General features: G+C 42.0%; 1 protein-coding gene across 5 annotated transcripts in view; it reads left to right on the forward strand.

Annotated features, from left to right (window-relative positions):
* Positions 1-19,034, forward strand: part of sema6bb (sema domain, transmembrane domain (TM), and cytoplasmic domain, (semaphorin) 6Bb) — a 148,699-nt gene that overhangs the window by 72,400 nt on the left and 57,265 nt on the right. For all 5 annotated transcript variants that reach the window (XM_028588386.1, XM_028588385.1, XM_028588387.1 and 2 more), the window contains 4 exons: positions 3,657-3,781; positions 7,191-7,305; positions 16,035-16,095; positions 16,217-16,279. In XM_028588386.1, the coding sequence (XP_028444187.1) occupies positions 3,676-3,781; positions 7,191-7,305; positions 16,035-16,095; positions 16,217-16,279 (345 nt within the window). In that variant the 5' untranslated portion in view covers positions 3,657-3,675. The remainder of the gene's footprint in view (positions 1-3,656; positions 3,782-7,190; positions 7,306-16,034; positions 16,096-16,216; positions 16,280-19,034) is intronic.

The raw sequence follows: 19,034 nt of genomic DNA on the forward strand, positions 1-19,034 counted from the left end.
CTTAATTACTTTGTTTAGGAAATGACCTGCCTAAACACCCCTAATCAAATTGATCTGAGGCTGTGGAAACAGACAAATTAAGAGGTCTGTTTAAATCCTGTTGAAGCGGTTGGAGCATGGTGGTGAGTTCAGGAGTCCTGTTTCATTAATAGTAAAGAAAAGATAGTTAGAGACAATGGGGTATTAAAGCTCAGACTGAAGGTTAACTTGACTGAATATCGTTTGCATTTTTCCTCCACTAGCCATCTGTATTAACTTGGCACCCACATGAGACTGTTGGGATGATGCCTGAAATCAAGCTCAATCCCTGGATATGTTTGTCACAACACTGAAAACAATAGTCCCCACGGCGAAGGACACAATCATTTGCTACTGACATTGGACTTTTTAACGTTTCTTAAATCCACAGAGCCCACGCAGTGTGCCAGCTTCAATATGACTTCAGTGACATCTACTGCCATTTCAGTTTTCGAACACAAGTGCTACTGCACCCTGGGGTTGAATATTTTGGATTAGTGTCTCCTCCAAATGGCAAAATGTATATGTGACTTGCAGTATTCCTCGTTCAATAATAATGGCGTATTACTGTACAACTTGTGCCACACAGCAAGGTTTCTGAATGGACTCAGCTAGAGCCATTTGTCATAATTACAGAGATGCTTTGGCTCTGAACCATTTACACACACGCACACACACACACACACACACACACACACACACACATACTTGTGTGTCTACTTATTCTGCTGTCCCATGAAATTGTATAGCCCAGGGTGTCTAATTAGACTAATCGAATGCGTACCGCCTGACATTTATTCATACATTATTAACAGCAGAAACAATAGAATCTGTGATTGGATATAGTGACTTCCTGACTTCTCATCTTCTCTTTCTCTCTCTATTTCATACTTATCTCTCACTCCATCTCTCTCTCCCTCTATTTCATACTTATCTCTCACTCCATCTCTCTCTCTCTCTTTTTACCCCATGACCTCCTTTCTTCTCTTGGTGACTCTTTCCCCTTCACCTCCTGTAATTATGCTTGTGGGTGTTGAGTAATTAGCATGCCTCCCACTTTTATTCTGATGTCAGAGCAGGGAATGTGAGAAATGTCCCAAAAAGATGATGTGTCCTGATAAGGTTATGTCTCGCACTCCATTAAAGAGACGGGCTGCACAATGGCTGTTTGTATCCTTCGGGGAAGAGAGAGAGTAAGGGAGGGAGTGAGTAAGTGAGTGAAAGAGAGATTAAAAAATGATTGAAAGAGGGGAATTGTTTCTATGTGACTACATAGAGTACAATATGCCAGCTTTTTACATACAGTATATATACGTACTAATTGTCATTCTTTTTAGTCTGGGGCTGTTTGCCATTGTTTGAGCAAGGTCCCTTATTTCTAATTTGAAGGGTATATGTAACTTTTAAAAAAAGAAAAAAAGGTTTTGCATCTCACCCTTGTGCAGTTCATTACACTTAGTGTGTTTGCCTCAACAGCCTTTCCTGGTCTGGTATGACCAGTAGCTTATGGAGGCTAATGTTAGCTGACTTTAGATAGATGTTAGTATGACTCTTTTCTACTTGCGCTACTGTTATACTAGCCTATATTTCCAATTTAAATAGATTTTTTTGTAATAAATAATAACCCTTGCAATAAAATAGGCCCTCCTGCCCCGACTGCTTGCACATACCGAGGCGGTTGCTATGGAACGTAGTCTACACTAGCAGCTAGCTTTCACCAAAGTCAAGCAATAACACAAATGAACTAACTAAACCGATCGAGGCAGCGGTAGACCAGCCACTCCTGTGTTCCGCGAGGTGAAATAACTGTTTTTGTTAAAAGAGTCTGGTGGCTTTGAAAGGAGCATAGAGTAGATAACAGCTTCGAAAAAGGGCCGTCTGACGTTTTCTACTCAGACGTGGAGTGATACTGAATTGTTCAAAGGAATTACACATCATAGCTGTTGTATGCGGTTACTATATTACTATGAACAAATTAGATTGCTTGACTTCAGTTACCTGTTTTATTAAAACAAGTTACTAGTGTTGCTTTAGCATTAAATTATATTTGACACAAAGTGTGCTTTTAACTTTGTGGCAACTTTTAGGAAAGGCGGTTTTCTGTTTCAAGATGACAATGACCCTGTGCACAAGGTTTTAGCATCATTTATGTGTCATCAACAAAACTCTGAATCTTTGCCAGTAAAGCTCTCTCAAACCCACAATACAGTTCAGTTGACTGTTAGTTGAACTAAACACGAAACGAGTCGAAGAGAAGAGAGATAAAGGCTGACACAGAAAGGAAGCGTGCATAGTGGACACCGTATGTTCAAGTCTTTGTTTTACACATTGTGCATCTGTGACCACAGTAAAATGCTGGGGAGTTTTGCATAAAGAAATCCAACCTTGAGCATTCAAATTTGAGATGTTGCAATTGTGCATGACTGAAAGAAATGTTTTGTGATTGCAGCAGTGGGGATAGAAGGCCTCTCCGCTTGATTTTCAAAACAAATTACCCAATGTTGCATTCTGTGTGAAGATGACAACAAGACGGGGGCTCTCTGACCTCTAGCTTACCCAGTAGAGCGTAGCCTGAGGCCTTTGCTGCATGTCATCCCTCTTCTCTCTCCCCTTTCCTGTCGATTAAAGGCCATAAAAAGCCCCCAAAAAATAATCTTTAAAAAAAAAGATGACAACAAGACGGAAATCAAATAACGGGGTTGTAAATTACGTGTTTGAGAAATCTTCGAGGAAAACACAATTCCACGCCAGGCTCGTATGGAGAGGGAAAAATTGATTGAAAATTACAGAGGAGTTAGAGCTCAATATAATAACAACTTCAATAAAAGCGCCTGTTGAATGCACATTGAATTCCACCACACACACGCTACAGCAGCGAAATTGCAGTAAGAGCACGCAGAGGCAGCGGCTAGCCGGTCATGCCTGCTGAGGTTTGTGGCTGAAGTCGATAGCGATCCTGAGAGCTTTTTTCCTCCGAGGCAGTGCTTGATACATTTTCTAGATGGATTGTGTAAGTAACTTATCGTGTAAGTAATTAATATTTTCACATGAATCACATCTGAGACCTGCATTTGCCTCTGTACTGCCCGATGAAAAACACCAACAGTTGTCAGAGAGGTGATTTGCGGCGCTGGCAAGCATTTAATTTAGGTAAACCACCACTTCTCTCCCTCTCTCAGCCTCTATAATATCCTGGATAATGCTAGATGTCTGGAGGGTTATTGAGCCTTTCACTCACTCTCTGTCTATACAGATTTTCCCTTCATCTATAGGCCATATATTTCCCTCGGTCTTGCCCAAGATGTTGCCTCTTTGCCTCCTTCTCATTTTTCTCAGATGTGTCATACTTGGTGTGATGTTTGATGTGGTTATGTTGTGCCACAGTGATCTGGCTGCATTCAGAGCTTCCCCCCCCCCCCTTCGTAAGAGGGCGCAGACATAGAGATGCTGTGGGAATACAAAGATACAGCTTTAGTCAAGAAAACCATCCAGCCAGCCAGTTAGTTAGTTAGTCAGTCAGTGATTGAGTGAGTGAATATTTATCTGTCTATGTTTATGTGTGTCTCACTTATCTGCCTCATTTAGCAACCACTCACTTCCTTTTCTCCTTTTTCTGTCTTTTTCTTTATTTCCCACAGACTCCACCCGTGTTTTGCTATGGCAACCGTGGCCCCTCCCTTCTTCCTGCTGTGTTGCCTGCTCCAAGCGGCCAGCTCGGCGTTCCCCGAGGAACCGGGGCCCCTAAACTTCATCCCCACTGAAGGTATTGACCTCCCCAAATTTCCCGCCCTCTAGCCGCCTACTCCCCTGCGTGTCTCTCTCTCTCTCTCTCTCCCAGGTCGTGATGTGTGAGGTTTCGGGTCGCGGCCTAACAGGCAAGGTGTTGAATTGGGGAAAGGGCAAGAAGGAGGCGGAGGGTCAGACAGGCTCTCACACAAAGGGTGTTGACTGGTGTTCAGGTCAGGAGGTGTGGGGTCGCGTTCAGGAATGAGACCAGAGTGTAGGAAGGGGCTCTCACGTTCATGACTTTCCCACACACACACTCAGATCCTCGAGAGACGCCTTACACACTCAGACTTTGAGTCTCCATATCAGCTTGGCAGTCTCCAGCTCAGACCCGACCTTGATTGATCGCAGTTCAATATTATTGATTGATGGTTTCCCTGCCGAGTCTAGAGCCTTCTCGACGTATCAATACCAAACAGTAGAGTGTAGAGGTTGTCAGGGTACTGAGCGGTACACTGAGCCGCTGTAGAGGGAGGCGTGGAGGAGGACAGAGAGAGAATAGAAAGAATCACAAGACAGAGTGACGTAGATACAATAGGAAGAAATTACAGGATAGAAATAATGCGGAAGCAGACAAAATATAGATAGATAGATAGATAGATAGATAGATAGATAGATAGATAGATAGATAGATAGATACCTTATTGATCCCCAAGTGGAAATTCAAGATCCAAGTAGCTTAAAGACATCACACACAACATACACATACATCACAAACAGGATGATAAAATAACAAATCCACATGAATAATATGGATAATAAAAGAAAAGATACTAAATAAAAAAATCCACATGAATGTACTAAGGGATGTATAAGCATGAGACGCTTGCAATGACCGGGCAGGTACTGACCCTGTGATTCAGTCTGCATGGTAAGGTGCTCTATGAGAGTGTGTGTCATGGTGGTAGTGCAAATAGGTCCAATAGTGCAAGGATGAAGTCTAGAGACCAGTATTAAATATGGACAAAAGAAGAAGAAGGTGACCAATAAATGGTCTATAGGGTGAGATTTAAAGAGGTTAATGATGAAAGTGCGGAGAAGAGATGAAAATAATCTCATTCAAAGACAGATTGGTAATCCGTCTGATTTATATGTGTGATTTCTGCTTCTCTCTTCACTTTATTTTTTTCTCTGTGATTTTGCACATCTGCGGGACAACATGCATAAAAACATGCTGAAAATTCTCCATTATTTTTATCTTTGATTTCTGTCCCCTAAGGTTTTCGCTTCCCTCGATGTACCGAACTCCTCGTCCTTTTAACATTTTGTTTTACCTTGTCAGTGCTTTTGAAAATGTCACCTGTTTCTGCGTCTCTCTCTCTCTTTGAATTATCTGAATCACTTGGCATGTCTTGCCAAACAAAAAGCAACCTGCAAATAAACAATTTATCAAAAGTGAATCCCAATCAGTCAACAAACAGGAACTTGTTAATGTAACAGTGACATATGATTTATAGTTCAGACATCTTTCATTTATTATTTGGATTAGTTGTTTCTTGTATCTTACTTTGTGCTCTGCTCTGTGTCTTTAGCTGTGTTCGAAATCGTTCCCTGTCACGGAAATAGTGCACTATATAGTGTGTTCACCATTTTGTAGTGGTGTTCAAATTCTCCGCGGTAAATTTAATTCACTATATACAGTAGTCCACTATGAAATACCCACAATGCACTGCTTATTTGAGTGTACATACGATGTACCCTACATTTTACTCCCGTATACCACAATGCAACACGGCCGTGTTTTCCCGGAGGAGAAGAAGCCAAAATCACCGCGACAACTGAAAAGGAGAAATGGAGCGGACTTTTGTTTCTAAACAGTGCAAATGTAACATGCGACATATACTGTATATAACCTATTACTGTTCTTCTGAGAGCTCAGTTTGTTTCAGGGACGTATAAGAAGTATTTTAGTTTTGGTTTGTTTACATGATGCTGGGTGCACCCGCCTCCATTTCCTTACCCAAATCACGCAATAATGTCTTTTCAGTGAGTGTCTGCAATCTCGTTTGGTCATTCCCTATATAGTTCACTATTTAAAGGTCCCATGACATGGTGCTCTTTGGATGCTTTTATATAGAACTTAGTGGTCCCCTAATGCTGTATCTGAAGTCTCTTTCCCGAAATTCAGCCTTGGTGCAGAATTACAGCCACTAGACAGTCCTTCCAGAAAAACCCTTACGTTTTTTTGTGATTGTTGCGGGCAAAAATCCTTGATTATGCGGCACGTTTTCTTAAAAATGCGATGGAATATGCAGGATATTTATGCAATTTTATGCGATGAAATTGCGGGAACTTGCAAAAAAAATCAGTTGTCGCGGTTTGATGAAAAAGAGAAAAAAAAGTGATTCCCCCAACACCCTGCTTTTTTTTTTTTTTTTAGTAGATATTCAGTCATCACAATACCTAAACAAATAAGATACAAAAATATATACAAATAATATAATATGAAAGTAAAAATAAAAGTAATAGTCTAAACAGGTAAATAAAAGATACAAAAGAGAAAGACTTTCAAAAATCGTTAATAATAAAGACAGCAGGGGCACTTAAAAAAAGAAATTTGAGTTGACATCAGATATTAAGATAGCTTTCTTATTGGATACCAACTTAAGAGACTCAAAGTAAATGTCAAATCAACCTCCAACACCCTGCTTTTCGATAATGTTCACGTTGCGTAATTATGTCACTTCATAATGTTCCCATGGCAACAGGGGAAAATGGCTGCTCTTGTGTGAAGTAAACGCAACCTTTTTTCAACTTTCTGCTAAGATATATGTGACTTTTTTGCAACGAAAATGCGGGGATTATGAAATCATGCAAGCCCCACATATTTTGCGCGGAAATCTGCAATTTATGCGGCGAAAGTGCGGCGTATTTGAAAAAATGCGGCCCCCGCATAAATATGCGGACTTTGGCTGATTATGCATTGAATTATGCGATCGCATAATCGCATCTGGAGGGACTGACTAGAGCCAGTCCCAAAATGAGCTTTCCTTAGGATGTGCCATTTCTGTGTCTGTAGCTATTGAGGAGGATCACCATTTCTAGCCACCGGGGGACAATAGGCAGGCTGGGGGAACGCATATTAATGTTAAAAAAACTCATAAAGTGAAATTTTCATGCCATGGGACTTTTAATAAACACTATATAGGGAATAGTGAATAAGTGAATGAGGGAGCGGTTTCGAACACAGCTCCTGTATGCCTATAGTAGCAGATATGCTGCTGTTTGAAACAAAGGTCTCAAGCTTTGTCACCTTGGATACCTGTTACTGCTGCAGAACTGTAAAAACAAACTCAAAACCACTTTTATGTTGATGACTTTTGATAGGATGTTAGTTTGGGAATCAGCCATCGTCATTCTGTGTTTCTGTCTCTTTCACCCGACAGTGGTGAGAAGACACCCAGTGTTTCTGGGCCGACCCCACCGAACATGGCTGAGACAAGAGCCGCTGCACATCCAGAGGATTCTCCAAGTCAATCGGACACTCTACATTGGAGCCAGGTACAACACACAGACAGACATACTAACACATTCATAGTATAAGCAGTTCCTTTATGGCTTTATCTACAGTACAGTGTTTCCTTTAGGATTTTTTTTTAGCAGTGGGGGCAGGTCTGTCTGAACTGCACGCTATTTAGAGTAGAGTAGAGCATGTGCGCAGCGCGGGCATCGCTGTTCAGAATCCCGTCTATCTTCCAAAATGCAACGCTTGTATCCAAACAAATTGTGCGTGAAGCCGCAGGCCATCCAATTATAACGACCTCATCCACATTGTCGAAATCATTTAGATATTCAGCCATTACATTGAAAATCTTTTAGATAACAGGAGCCTATGATTTACTGTAGCCATTCTACCAACACACTACCTGAACGCCTTTTTCTAGTCTCCCGTTTCACTCTCCACAACACTGTCTTCGGGCAAAAAGTCACGTCGTGAGATCGATAACCGTTAGCTAGCTAGCCTGTTTATGTTTCTTGTAATGTTAGCCTTAGTTATTTATTTCTTACCTTGATTTCGGTGTCTGCGTTTCAAAGCCTTCTCCCGCGGTGACGTTTTTGGTGGAGCTGGTCGTTTAATAGTCGACTCGGAATAAAGCAAACGTTTTGACAATAAACTACATCAACACAACAGTATGTGGAGTTAAACTGGACGGGCCCAATAACCTCTGAATAGTTTTATACTTGTTAAATTGCAATGTGAGTCGACAGCCAACGGGGGGGGTGCATTATGTCGGCAGGATAATTTAAAAGGCAACCGCGACTATTGTGCATCTGCCCTATTTCTGATAGCGTAGCGGAAGAAATTTTGCCATGGCACACCGCCACAATAAAATCAACATAGAGGAAACAATGACAGTAGGAATATGCTTTGAGAAATCTGGGACCTGTGATATGCCTTTGATTGCTTGCATCACACACATATATATAGCTCTGTCAGAGCCATTTTCAGCTTTAATATCTGTTGGATTGTCTGTTATTATTGTTTTTGTTGCCAAGCAACATTAGCCACTGTCATTGGATATTATTTTAGGAGTTACAGTGTATGAGCCTCAAACCAACATGTACTAATAAAACATACCATTAGTATTACAGCTGTAGAGAGGTATGCGTTTCTGGTTGAATTTATTATTGTGGCAGCTCCAACACTTTGGTCAGTGTTTCAACATGCTAACTGTATACACGTTGACATGCTAACATGCTAATATTAACATTCAGCTGTGGCTTAGCGCTGCTGGGGGTAATTTTGGACTCTCTCCTCTGATTCATGTGATTTCATAAAAATGCAATAATTTCTCTCTTTTTTATGTTGCAGACTTAGACCTGAACAGACAATTAAAGGTCCCATGACATGGTGCTCTTTGGATGCTTTTATATAGGCCTTAGTGGTCCCCTAATACTGTATCTGAAGTCTCTTTCCCGAAATTCAGCCTTGGTGCAGAATTACAGCCACTAGAGCCAGTCCCACAATGAGCTTTCCTTAGGATGTGCCATTTCTGTGTCTGTAGCTATTGAGGAGGAGAGAGGGGGGGGGGGCAAGGTGGAGGGTGGGGGTGTGGCCTTGACCAACTGCCATGCTTTGCTTGTTTGCAAGCCATGATGTCGCTCTCTTTCTCATGGGTGGGCCAAATTCTCTGGGTGGGCAAAGCAGAGGGGAGGTAACCTTGCTCCTTATGACCTCAGATTCCAGATCGGCCCATCTGAGCTTCCATTTTCTCAAAGGCAGAGCAGGATACCCAGGGCTCGGTTTACACCTATCACCATTTCTAGCCACTGGGGGACCATAGGCAGGCTGGGGGAACGCATATTAATGTTGAAAAACCTCATAAAGTGAATTGTTCATGCCATGGGACCTTTAAAACTTGGAGGTCAATTTTTTGTAATATACAGTAATTAAAGTAACTGTGTTTCTTATTCCCTGTCAAATGAGATTTTGTTTAAACTTCCTGTACTGTATATGTTACTTGACTCCAAAAAATTAGTTGTGTAATTTTGAGAGTTGGATAGTTTTTTGCCACTGGAATTTTTTGTCATGTTTGCACCCTAAAAACGTCCTAGACAGGAAGCCATACGTAGGGTTCAGTATCATTAGACATATAGTGTATATCTTTTATGTTTCACTTCCAGGATTGTTCAGGTGCTGTCGGAAATTCTGCCGGGTGTCCCTAATTTTGGCCAGATGTTTGTCACCTTTTGCTTTCTTTGTGTTGGCATTCTAAACTCCGGTCGATTTATGAGGATTATGGTTAACTGCTCCTCAGATCTTTGCAAGGAAAATCCAGACAGCTAGCTAGACTATCTGTTGAATTTGAGTTTTCTGTTGCATGACTTAAACAACTTTTGAACGTACACGTTCCACCAAAACCCGAGGCTATTTTGCAGCGGCATCGTGGCTCTGTCTGCGGCTTAGTGCCGTCCAAGACGATTGTGATTGGTTTAAGGAAATGCCAATAAACCAGAGCACGTCTTTCTCCCATCCCGGAATGTTGTGTGGACTAGCCAGACCCTCCTCCGCAGCGCTGTGGAGGAAGGTCTGGCAATGCGAAACTATTAGACATTTAACTCCTAGAGCCATGACATTTGTTCAGGCACAGACAAAAAGGTTATGCAACAGATCCAAATTATCGAAAGACACGTGCATATGTCAGATTTGTTATTAGTGGCCCTTAAGTGCAAAATGGGTGGTTATGGGGCGCCAGGCAGTCTCCCAAAGTATATACAGTACATATGGACTTTCCATAGTTCTGGCTAAAATTACAGTATTGGATTGATGTTGTGCCAAATTTCAAGGGCTCTAACATCATCAGAATGCAAGATATGGCAAGTATGTCAAGCCGAGGTTGCAATTTGTTACATATGGACTTATTCCTAGGACCATGAAAATCTGTTTTTTTCTGTAAAGTTACAAGTTCCTTCCATGTTGTCTTCATGTTTAATCGAAACAAGATATGAGGCTCATTATGCCTACCAGAACTTATTTTTTGGTCTCAAATAGCATATACGTAAGGCTTGAACATAATCTAAAATGTGAACAAAAACCTTTATCTGATTTGGGACAGAATGCCCCACTAGGTAATTGACAAGTTCTGTAATCTCTTCTGATTACTTGGTAAAAATAAATGTGTGACGTGGCCGGGTTGGCTCGGTGGGTGGAGCAGGCACACACATACTGAGAGGTTTATGCCTCGACGCAGAGGTCCAGGGTTCGGGTCCGACCTGTGACAATTTCCTGCATTTCTTCCCCCTCTCTCTCTCTTTTCTCACCTAGCTGTCCTATCAAATAAAGGCGGAGAGGCCCAAAAAATTATCTTTAAAAAAACAAACAAATGTGTGACTTGTGGGAGACTTAGACAAGTTTTTTTGTAACAAATCTGTTACAGTAGCTTCATTTGAAGGCTGATGTTTCCGCCATACAAATGCTTTCTAGTTTGGTGTCCATCTGTCAGTCTGGTGAATGTGCTGATCCTGGACAGACAGAAGCCCTGGTGATCAGGAGGGTCAGACGAGGATGGCCTGCTCAGCTGCACCGGGTTTACACCACAAAGCTACATCTGCTGCTCCCCGGAGCCATTCAGGAGCCGACCTCAAACAGACTGAACTAACAAAAAACATACACCTCAAGATTTATTGCCCTGGTTGTCTAAAAAATAATCAAGCTTGAAACATGCTAAAGAAATGAGACCCAGTCAGTTTCCCCATATGGTGCTGGTTATTAACTGTAGTGGCAGTCTAAAAGAAGACTGAAGTGGTTTCCAACAAGAGACGCCACTGTGGTCCAGGAAATGACCCAGTCCCTGGCTTCCAGCTGGCCTAACCCCACTACTGACAGTTGGTAGTAAATATATCAAACTATGTAACACGGTTCCAGCCATTCTGACTACACTGAGAAGGTCTATAAGCACACAGCCTGATAGTAAAACTGCACACAGACAACTGCAGCTACTGCAGTCTGCAGGTCTGCTTTTAAATATTGCTGGTGCCATTACGCAGTCTGAGAGACGTTCATTTCAATTTACAGCTGCAGAACTTCTTTACTAAATAGCAGAGGTAAACTGATATGAAGGGCTCAGCCAACTGGATGATAATGAAATGCAAGACTGACAGGTGGAAAGACGAGAGAGGCGAGGGGGGTTCACGGCAGCGTGATGGATTCACAGAAAACGAGTATATTTATATATTTCTTGAAAGTGGCTAATAGTGTTTGCGGCTTCCTGACAGAAAATGATCATTCTAGAAAGAAACAGATCCGTGTTCAAATGCTTGTATGAGCCAGAGACAACCCGGCAGGGAGGCAGAGGTTTAGAAAGTGTAATATATAAATAAGTACCTGAGTGGTGGCAGGTATGACTGCCAAAAGCTCCCACTGAGTGCATGGCTTGATAAGACGCCTCACTCATCCCCAAATCCTGTCACCATTAGCATAGCTGCTCCCTAGACTGCAAGCGCTGCTAAATCCCTGCCCCAAGCACCTGCTGAGAGCAGGTACCTCTCCCTGTCCACCTCCCCATCCTTGCTAAATGAAAGTAAACTATGTATTTGGCTGCTGGAGTAAAGCATCTTGCTGTGTTAAGCCCTATTTCATTGCTGTCCAGATGAGCAGCTGTGGATCCTGTGGTCTTCAGCCCTCAGACAGATCCAAGGGGGTAATCCCCACAAATATAAACCAATTGGAGAGTGTTATCTATTGACAAGATGAGCAAAGGAACAAAGCCAATTCTTGATTAACTGTTCCAATTGTGATAAAGCGTAAGGGGGTTTTGCCATCTGGCTCTGTGCGTGTGTGTACGTGTGTTTGTGTACGTTTGCAGTAGGTGGAAAGGGAAAGTGTGTTGACTTACTGCCAGGTTGGTGTTGCTCTGTTTATTAGCCTGCATGCGCTGACCTCAGGTCGGGGGGGGTCATGTGGGGGGCAGTCACAGCCAGGTCAAATGCCTCATGGCAGATGGACAGGGAGACGCTCACTTGTGGCAAAGACTGGAAAGCTTGGAGGTGAAGCTGCCAGGCTGTTCAGCTGTAGAGCGGCTAGCAGAGAAAGTATAGCATGCAGATGAGGGCAAGGGAGATCACATACCATAGACACTATATACTAGTACTATTAAAGGAACACGCCGACTTATTGGGAATTTAGCTTATTCACCGTAACCCCCAGAGTAAGACAAGTCCATACATACCCTTCTCATCTCCGTGCGTGCTGTAACGCTGTCTGATTTTCCAGCATTAGCTTAGCCTAGCACAGATCCTGCAGGTTCCAACTAGCCTACTGCTCCCAATTGTGACAAAAGTGACAAAATAACGCCAACATGTTAATATTTACATGTTGTGATTTGTATAGTCACAGTGTGTACAAAAAACAACGTAACATGAGACACAGCCATCTTCTAACAGTAAACAAACCGGGAACTATATTCTCAGACAGGCTTGCTGCGAGCATATCACTCCGCCCAAGTACTATATTCTTCCGCCTGAGAATATAGTTCACAACATGTAAATAGGAACATGTTGGCGTTATTTTGTCACTTATTCGGAGCAGTAGGATTACTGGAACCATTCACCTGCATGTTCTGTGCTGGCCTGATGCTGCTGGAACCGTCAGACAGCGTTACAGCACGCACAGAGATGAGAAGGGTATGTATGGACTTGTCTAACTCTGGGGGTTACGGTGAATAAGCTAAATTCCCAATAAGTTGGCATGTTCCTTTAAGTGCACACTGTGGACTAATCCTCATAGGACAATGTTTTACCGTTAGTATACAGCTAGTTAGTGCACTTTGCCAATGTCTTGCAGACTGATGTAATTTAAACTACAACTTTGGAAAGCTGCTGTTTTAAAGTTTGGAAATATAACTAGAGCGGCAACCAGTGATTATTTTCATTATTAATCCATCTACCTTTTTTCTTGATTACTCTATTAGGCATTTGGCCTATGATAAGTCAGTGTGTGGCAGGCGGGCATAAGTAGTCACAGGTGGACATTGAAAATGTGGGTTTTATGAAGGAAGAACACAATTTACAAAATAAGCCCATAAGATGTCATAAAAGAACTAAAATGTCAAAATACAAACAAATCAAGAATCCACTTTAAATATGTAAGTATACTTATTTTTGTCACTATTTATTTTCACCCCAATTTAAACTTATTTTGTATTGCATGTGCAGGGATTCCTAGTTTCAGATATTTGTTTTTATGGATTTTGAAATTCTTGTCCATTTTATCAATTATTAATATGTAGTCGTCTTTGGTGCGATTTAACTGCATTTTTTGAGTGGTTGTTGCAGCCCGAGGTTCAAGTATACAGATGATGTACTGTGAGTTTAATGCTTGAAGGTCTTTGACCAAAGTGTTGCTCTCTCAATGAACTTAGTGGGTGGTGCAGGATTTTTCTGCACTTTTCAGTTTTTGACAGCACTACAAATTGACTTTTTAGGAGCTAGTATGTGATATCAAACTGGGGCACATATTTACAGACACCTAAATACATGCAAACTCGCACACAGACGTGCCAAAGGGTTCTCTCCCTCAGTCAGCAGAAGTGTCAGAGTAAATCGGTGGTCAGCTCAAATCTTTCCATTTCAATTTCTTCCAGTGGAGCAGCTTTTCCTGCACGCTATTTGCAGAGGCTCAGCTCTGATCACACTAAACCACAATACGGCTGCTAGAGAGAAAAAGAGGTGGAAAACTAAAAAGAATTATAGGAAAACTTGGCAACTTAAGATGTCTTGACCTTGAGTCTGCTGTTGTTTGGTCGGCCAAAAGGAGAAAGTTCATGAGCTGGTCAAGTCTGAAATTTAGGAAGTGTTGACAGTTTCCCTTCAGATTCTCTTCAGATTCTGTGTTGACCTGTATTAGCCAGGTCAAAAAGGGTCAGAGGCGATTATAAAAAAAATAAAATCTCAGGCACACGCACATCCTACACACATACACAAAGCCAGACAAAGAGAATGAAATAGGAGACTTTTGATTTGTAGGCTTTAGGCCTGGATTTTGTGAGTTGAGGCGCCTTTGTTAAGTTATGACCTAATCAATCGAGGCTATTCAAGGCTGCATGCGCATCCTGCGACATAAAGAATAATGACATTTTTACACAGTTCGCATGTTAGTCCTTACCCTGAATCCTAACCCTGTAGCACAGCACACATTAAATCCTCTAACACATATAAACAAACAAAAACATACAAGCCACAGGCTTTGCATCATTCAAACAACCTGGAAGGCAGGAGAAGAGATGGGGGGGAGAGAGAGAGAGAGAGAGAGAGAGAGAGAGAGAGAGAGAGAGAGAGAGGGAGAGGGAGAGGGAAAGAGAAAGAGAAAGGAGCTGCAGCATAAATAATTCCCCCTCCTCTGCACTATCAGAGGCAACAGTGCTGGCTGCCAGCAACTCTGACCAGGAGGCCTGTTGCTATATTCATTATGTTAATGCTGAGACAACGCTGAAGCAGCCTGGATGAGATTATGCCTCACACTCTGGCCCACTCCACTGTTTGGAGAACGCTTAAACTCTGACCTGTTAAGCAGGGACGCATTGAGCAAGTGTTTGGCAATTTTGCCTTTCTTCGCCACTTAGCCGTTATCCGGTTCTGCGAGGTTGAGTAAGAGCGGGAATCTTTTAAAAACACCAGCAGGAAGTGAAGATGAATTATTCAGGAGCGGAGAATGGCACTTGGCCTACCTGTGCTCTCATCTTGCACACATTCTCACAGCTCTCTCTTTCCGAAAAACAGATGCAAACATTGATACACACGCTGCAGTGGTATGAATTCTCACATAAACCGCGCACTACATGGATGCATACATGATAACCCCTGCCTCTATCAAAGAAAAAGGAGAAACCAAGAGAACAGGCAGCACTGGGAGGCAGAGCTGGATCAGAGATGGGATCGATACTGCAGCAATAGCACGGCTATGGCAGATTTACAGATTAGCCCATCCAGAGACTTTGCTTAGATTAACCCCAAGCTTCAGCTCCATCCCAGCAGATACCGAGGCCTTGATCTATATGCCAACGTCAGCTGTTAGCTGCCTAGCCCCAACTCTCATTTGGTTGGCATTTTAACAGCACCATCCAAGGTTACTGCAGAATTATCAGCAGATTAAGAGTGCGAGAAAGCAGTGTTGGGAATATCATGAATACATGCATGGTGTTAGGTTTAGGACCACGTGTAGGCAGCTTGCGAGGGTGTGCAAGCATCAGTATAACAACTTGATTAAATCATCCATTAATTCAATTTCAGGCTTTTGAATAAGACTGATAAGCTGAATCAGGGGGCCTAGGAGCATATTCTGTGCAGCAAGTAGAGTTTAATGAGCGGAGGCAAAAGGCGAAGGAGAAATATGAGACGTCATTATGTAGTCTGGTTCCATTTCTCATATATATTGGGAAGACATTGTAAAGCTGTTCTCTAATCTCTGAGGGTCTGATCAACTTCAAACGAATAAAAGTCACTAATATATATGCATTACATAGCTGCACGCACAGTGAGTTGTAGAACCACACAGATTAAATATACAGAGAAATATTCCTAGTCAGAGCTTGTATTAAGTGTGTGGCCTGGATTTCATCCAAAATAATATCTGCATCGACCTGCACTTTCCTGAGCTAGCAATTATATCTATACTGTACTTGTGCTGTGGAACTGGTATTCATGGTTTGCTTGGTGCAGCTTCTTGCTTTACTTTAAGCTTTAGATAGTGCTGTGTTGGCTGACTGCCACTCTTTCTATATTTCTCTCTCTAGGGATGACCTTTTCCGTGTGGAGTTGGACATTGTTGCAGGAGACGAGATGTTCTACAGCAAGGTGAGCACCTTCTGGACAAACACCCACAGCATTCGCGACCTATAGGTGGATGCATGACAGAGAAATGCAAATGTGGCTAACCGGCAGTGCGTGTGTGAATGTGTATTTTGTAATTTACTAGAAAAGGACGTGGGAGTCGAACAAGAATGACATCAGGATCTGCAGGATGAAGGGCAAGCATGAGGTGAGACGGTGTGACATCTTCTCTTTCTTTTTCTTTTCTTTCGCTCTGTCTCTCGTGCGAAAACAGCTTATTAAACCTGCATTCATTCATTCATCATTCATTGTTGGCCACATGGGGACAGTTCAATAACTTGTGAACACATTTACACATCCAGTAGACAGAGAGCAACATAAGCATTGATTTGGAGTGTTTCTGGCCACCTGGCGAAAGTAAAATATCGCAAAATATCTGGCTCTTTAGCTGCTGAATGCTCCACTACAGTAAGTTCACCAGCTAGACACAAAGACTCTGTCTGCACTGGGTTTTTAAGAGCATTTTCAATGAAAACCGCTGCATGTTGATGAGAACGGTGAGATGAAAACAAAAAGTTGAGAGCCGTAAAACGTAAACAAGGAGCTAGAAGATGCTAAGAATGCTTCATACAGCTACAGTATGGAGTTGAGTGATGGTAATCTTTGGGTTTGTCACTTTGAGCGACCCCTTTTATGTACAAGTAGTCATTTGATCCATTCTTAATACAAATATATTAATTGTAGTGGCTTTAAAGAGCTTCATCACAAATAATGACAAAACATCATTTTTACTTTATTATTTAGGTGTTTGAACTACACACATTTTTTTTTTGTATTAATTATGAATAAATAAAATGTGGGCCAACATTAGAGCAGATAACTAATTATACAAAACTCTGGCTGAACAACACACTTTAAATTACAATTTATAGCACAACAACTCTCCGTTTATTGAGTTTTAAGTTACTTCAGCATTTTTTCTTTATTTTACTGGAGGCATTTTCTGAGTTGTTTCTCGGAATAGTTTTAATCAATCAGCTTCTTTTGAAAACTTTTTTTTTCTAAAACCCCCAAAGCATTTGGAGAATGTATGCAAAGATTATCTACACTAGAATTACAGATCAAGTATATTGGATGACAGTTTGTCAGTGAAACATGTTGAAATCATGTCCAGTCACTCAGAGCTTTCGCCTTACACTATCTCTCCTTCTTAGACACATTATTATGGCACATGTCGTACTGTACCTTTCTGCCTGAAGCTTTGGTTTCATTGTGCCAGTCATCTGACTGTCATGCCTGCTGGCTCAGCCTCAAGACGAGGGGGGATCTGACCGCGTATTGTCTCATTGTCCCTGCTCATCTAACACACATCGATCAGAAGAATAGAGCCCCTCCTTCCCATACACCCCTTGTTCCACCATCATGAGTTAGGAATGCAGTTTGTGCCCTCAGAAAATGCAGGTGGGCGTTGGGAAACGGAGGCGATGAGGAAAGAGATGGGGTGAAACGTCCCAGCAGCCACCAGCAGCCCACGCCTCAATACCTCTTATATCTCCAACACACACACACACACACACACACACACACACACACAGATCTCTATCTACTAAACAGCCCGTATTCAGTGCATGTGTGTGGGTGGAGTGGTGACGGGTGGGGGACATGGGCTCTGACCCCTCCAGGCAGAGAAATAAAATTACTTATTTACCACAGTGAGAGAACACCTGACATTAAATCTGTGTGAGACGGTGTCAGACAGAAACACAATGGTGAATAGAGGGACAGAGACAAAAAGCTCGGCTGAGAGGAGGAGAAGGGAGACAGAGAGGTGTGGGAGAAGAGAGGGCTAGATAAAGGAGGGGAGGAGAGGGGGAGGGTGTGGGCCCTTGTTGACCAGCCCCTGAGGAGAGCTCTGGGGCTGACTGAGATATGAAAGGTCTTCTTGCCCCTAATGACTGGGCTGCCTGGTAAAGCTGAGTCACATGGCAGTGTGAGGGAGATAAGAACACAGCCCGGTCCTTTCAGTCAGCTCTCTGGGCTCAGACACAAATGAATGGATGTGCTTGTGTGTACATATGCATGTACACACAAGCACATTCAGTCGCACACTTACACATACACACACACACTATGCTACAGACCATATGGATTTCTAAAAGCCAGTACGATATTTTCAGACCAAATTAGGTTAAAAAAAAAAATGCAATTATTTTTCAAATAACAGCTGCTGAAAAGTTGGCTACACATATGTGGCAATATAATGTAATCTTGTACAACAACATCAACACAAACTTCAGCCTCAAAAATGACCATAGAGCTGAATCAACACCTCCCCTGAGAAAATGCAACATTTTAAACGTACCCTGTGGAGTTTTTGTCTAAACGGGGTTTATATTCTGTTTCTCCCCAAAAAAGCATCGTGTTTAATGCATTTCCTTTCTCATAAAACATTTATATTTTTCTTCTTCACTGCATGTTGCTGGTGCCTTGTTACTTTTCTTGTCACAATACAACTACCTGTCAATGAGTGGAATAGTGTGGAACCATTGGCACCCACATGCTTGTGCACATGCACGTGCGCAATATCAAAGAATAGGGAACACAATAATCAAGCATTGCTCCATAGCACTAAAACACTACAGGGTACCTTGAAGCTTCATCAATGTAGTGTCACAATAGCGATATGTATTGCAGTGTAGTACATTTTATGGAAATTTAATTTATAGATAAAAATGTTATACACAAACTCAAACAGTAGGATATATTCAAACAAATACCTCAAAATCGAAAAAAAAAAAAAATCGGACAATTGTTACTGCTGCTTTAGGAAAGCCTTTCAAAAGAAGTAATGTAAACATGATTACCAAACAAGTGGAATGATTCACTGTTTAGTTTATTGAGCTATTAGACTTTGGAAACTACAATTAGGAAACTACTTCGATGTCAAAACACAGGTGTGCTGT

The sequence above is a fragment of the Perca flavescens genome, chromosome 9 (genome assembly GCF_004354835.1).
Source record: "Perca flavescens isolate YP-PL-M2 chromosome 9, PFLA_1.0, whole genome shotgun sequence".
NCBI classification, from domain to species: Eukaryota; Metazoa; Chordata; class Actinopteri; order Perciformes; family Percidae; genus Perca; species Perca flavescens.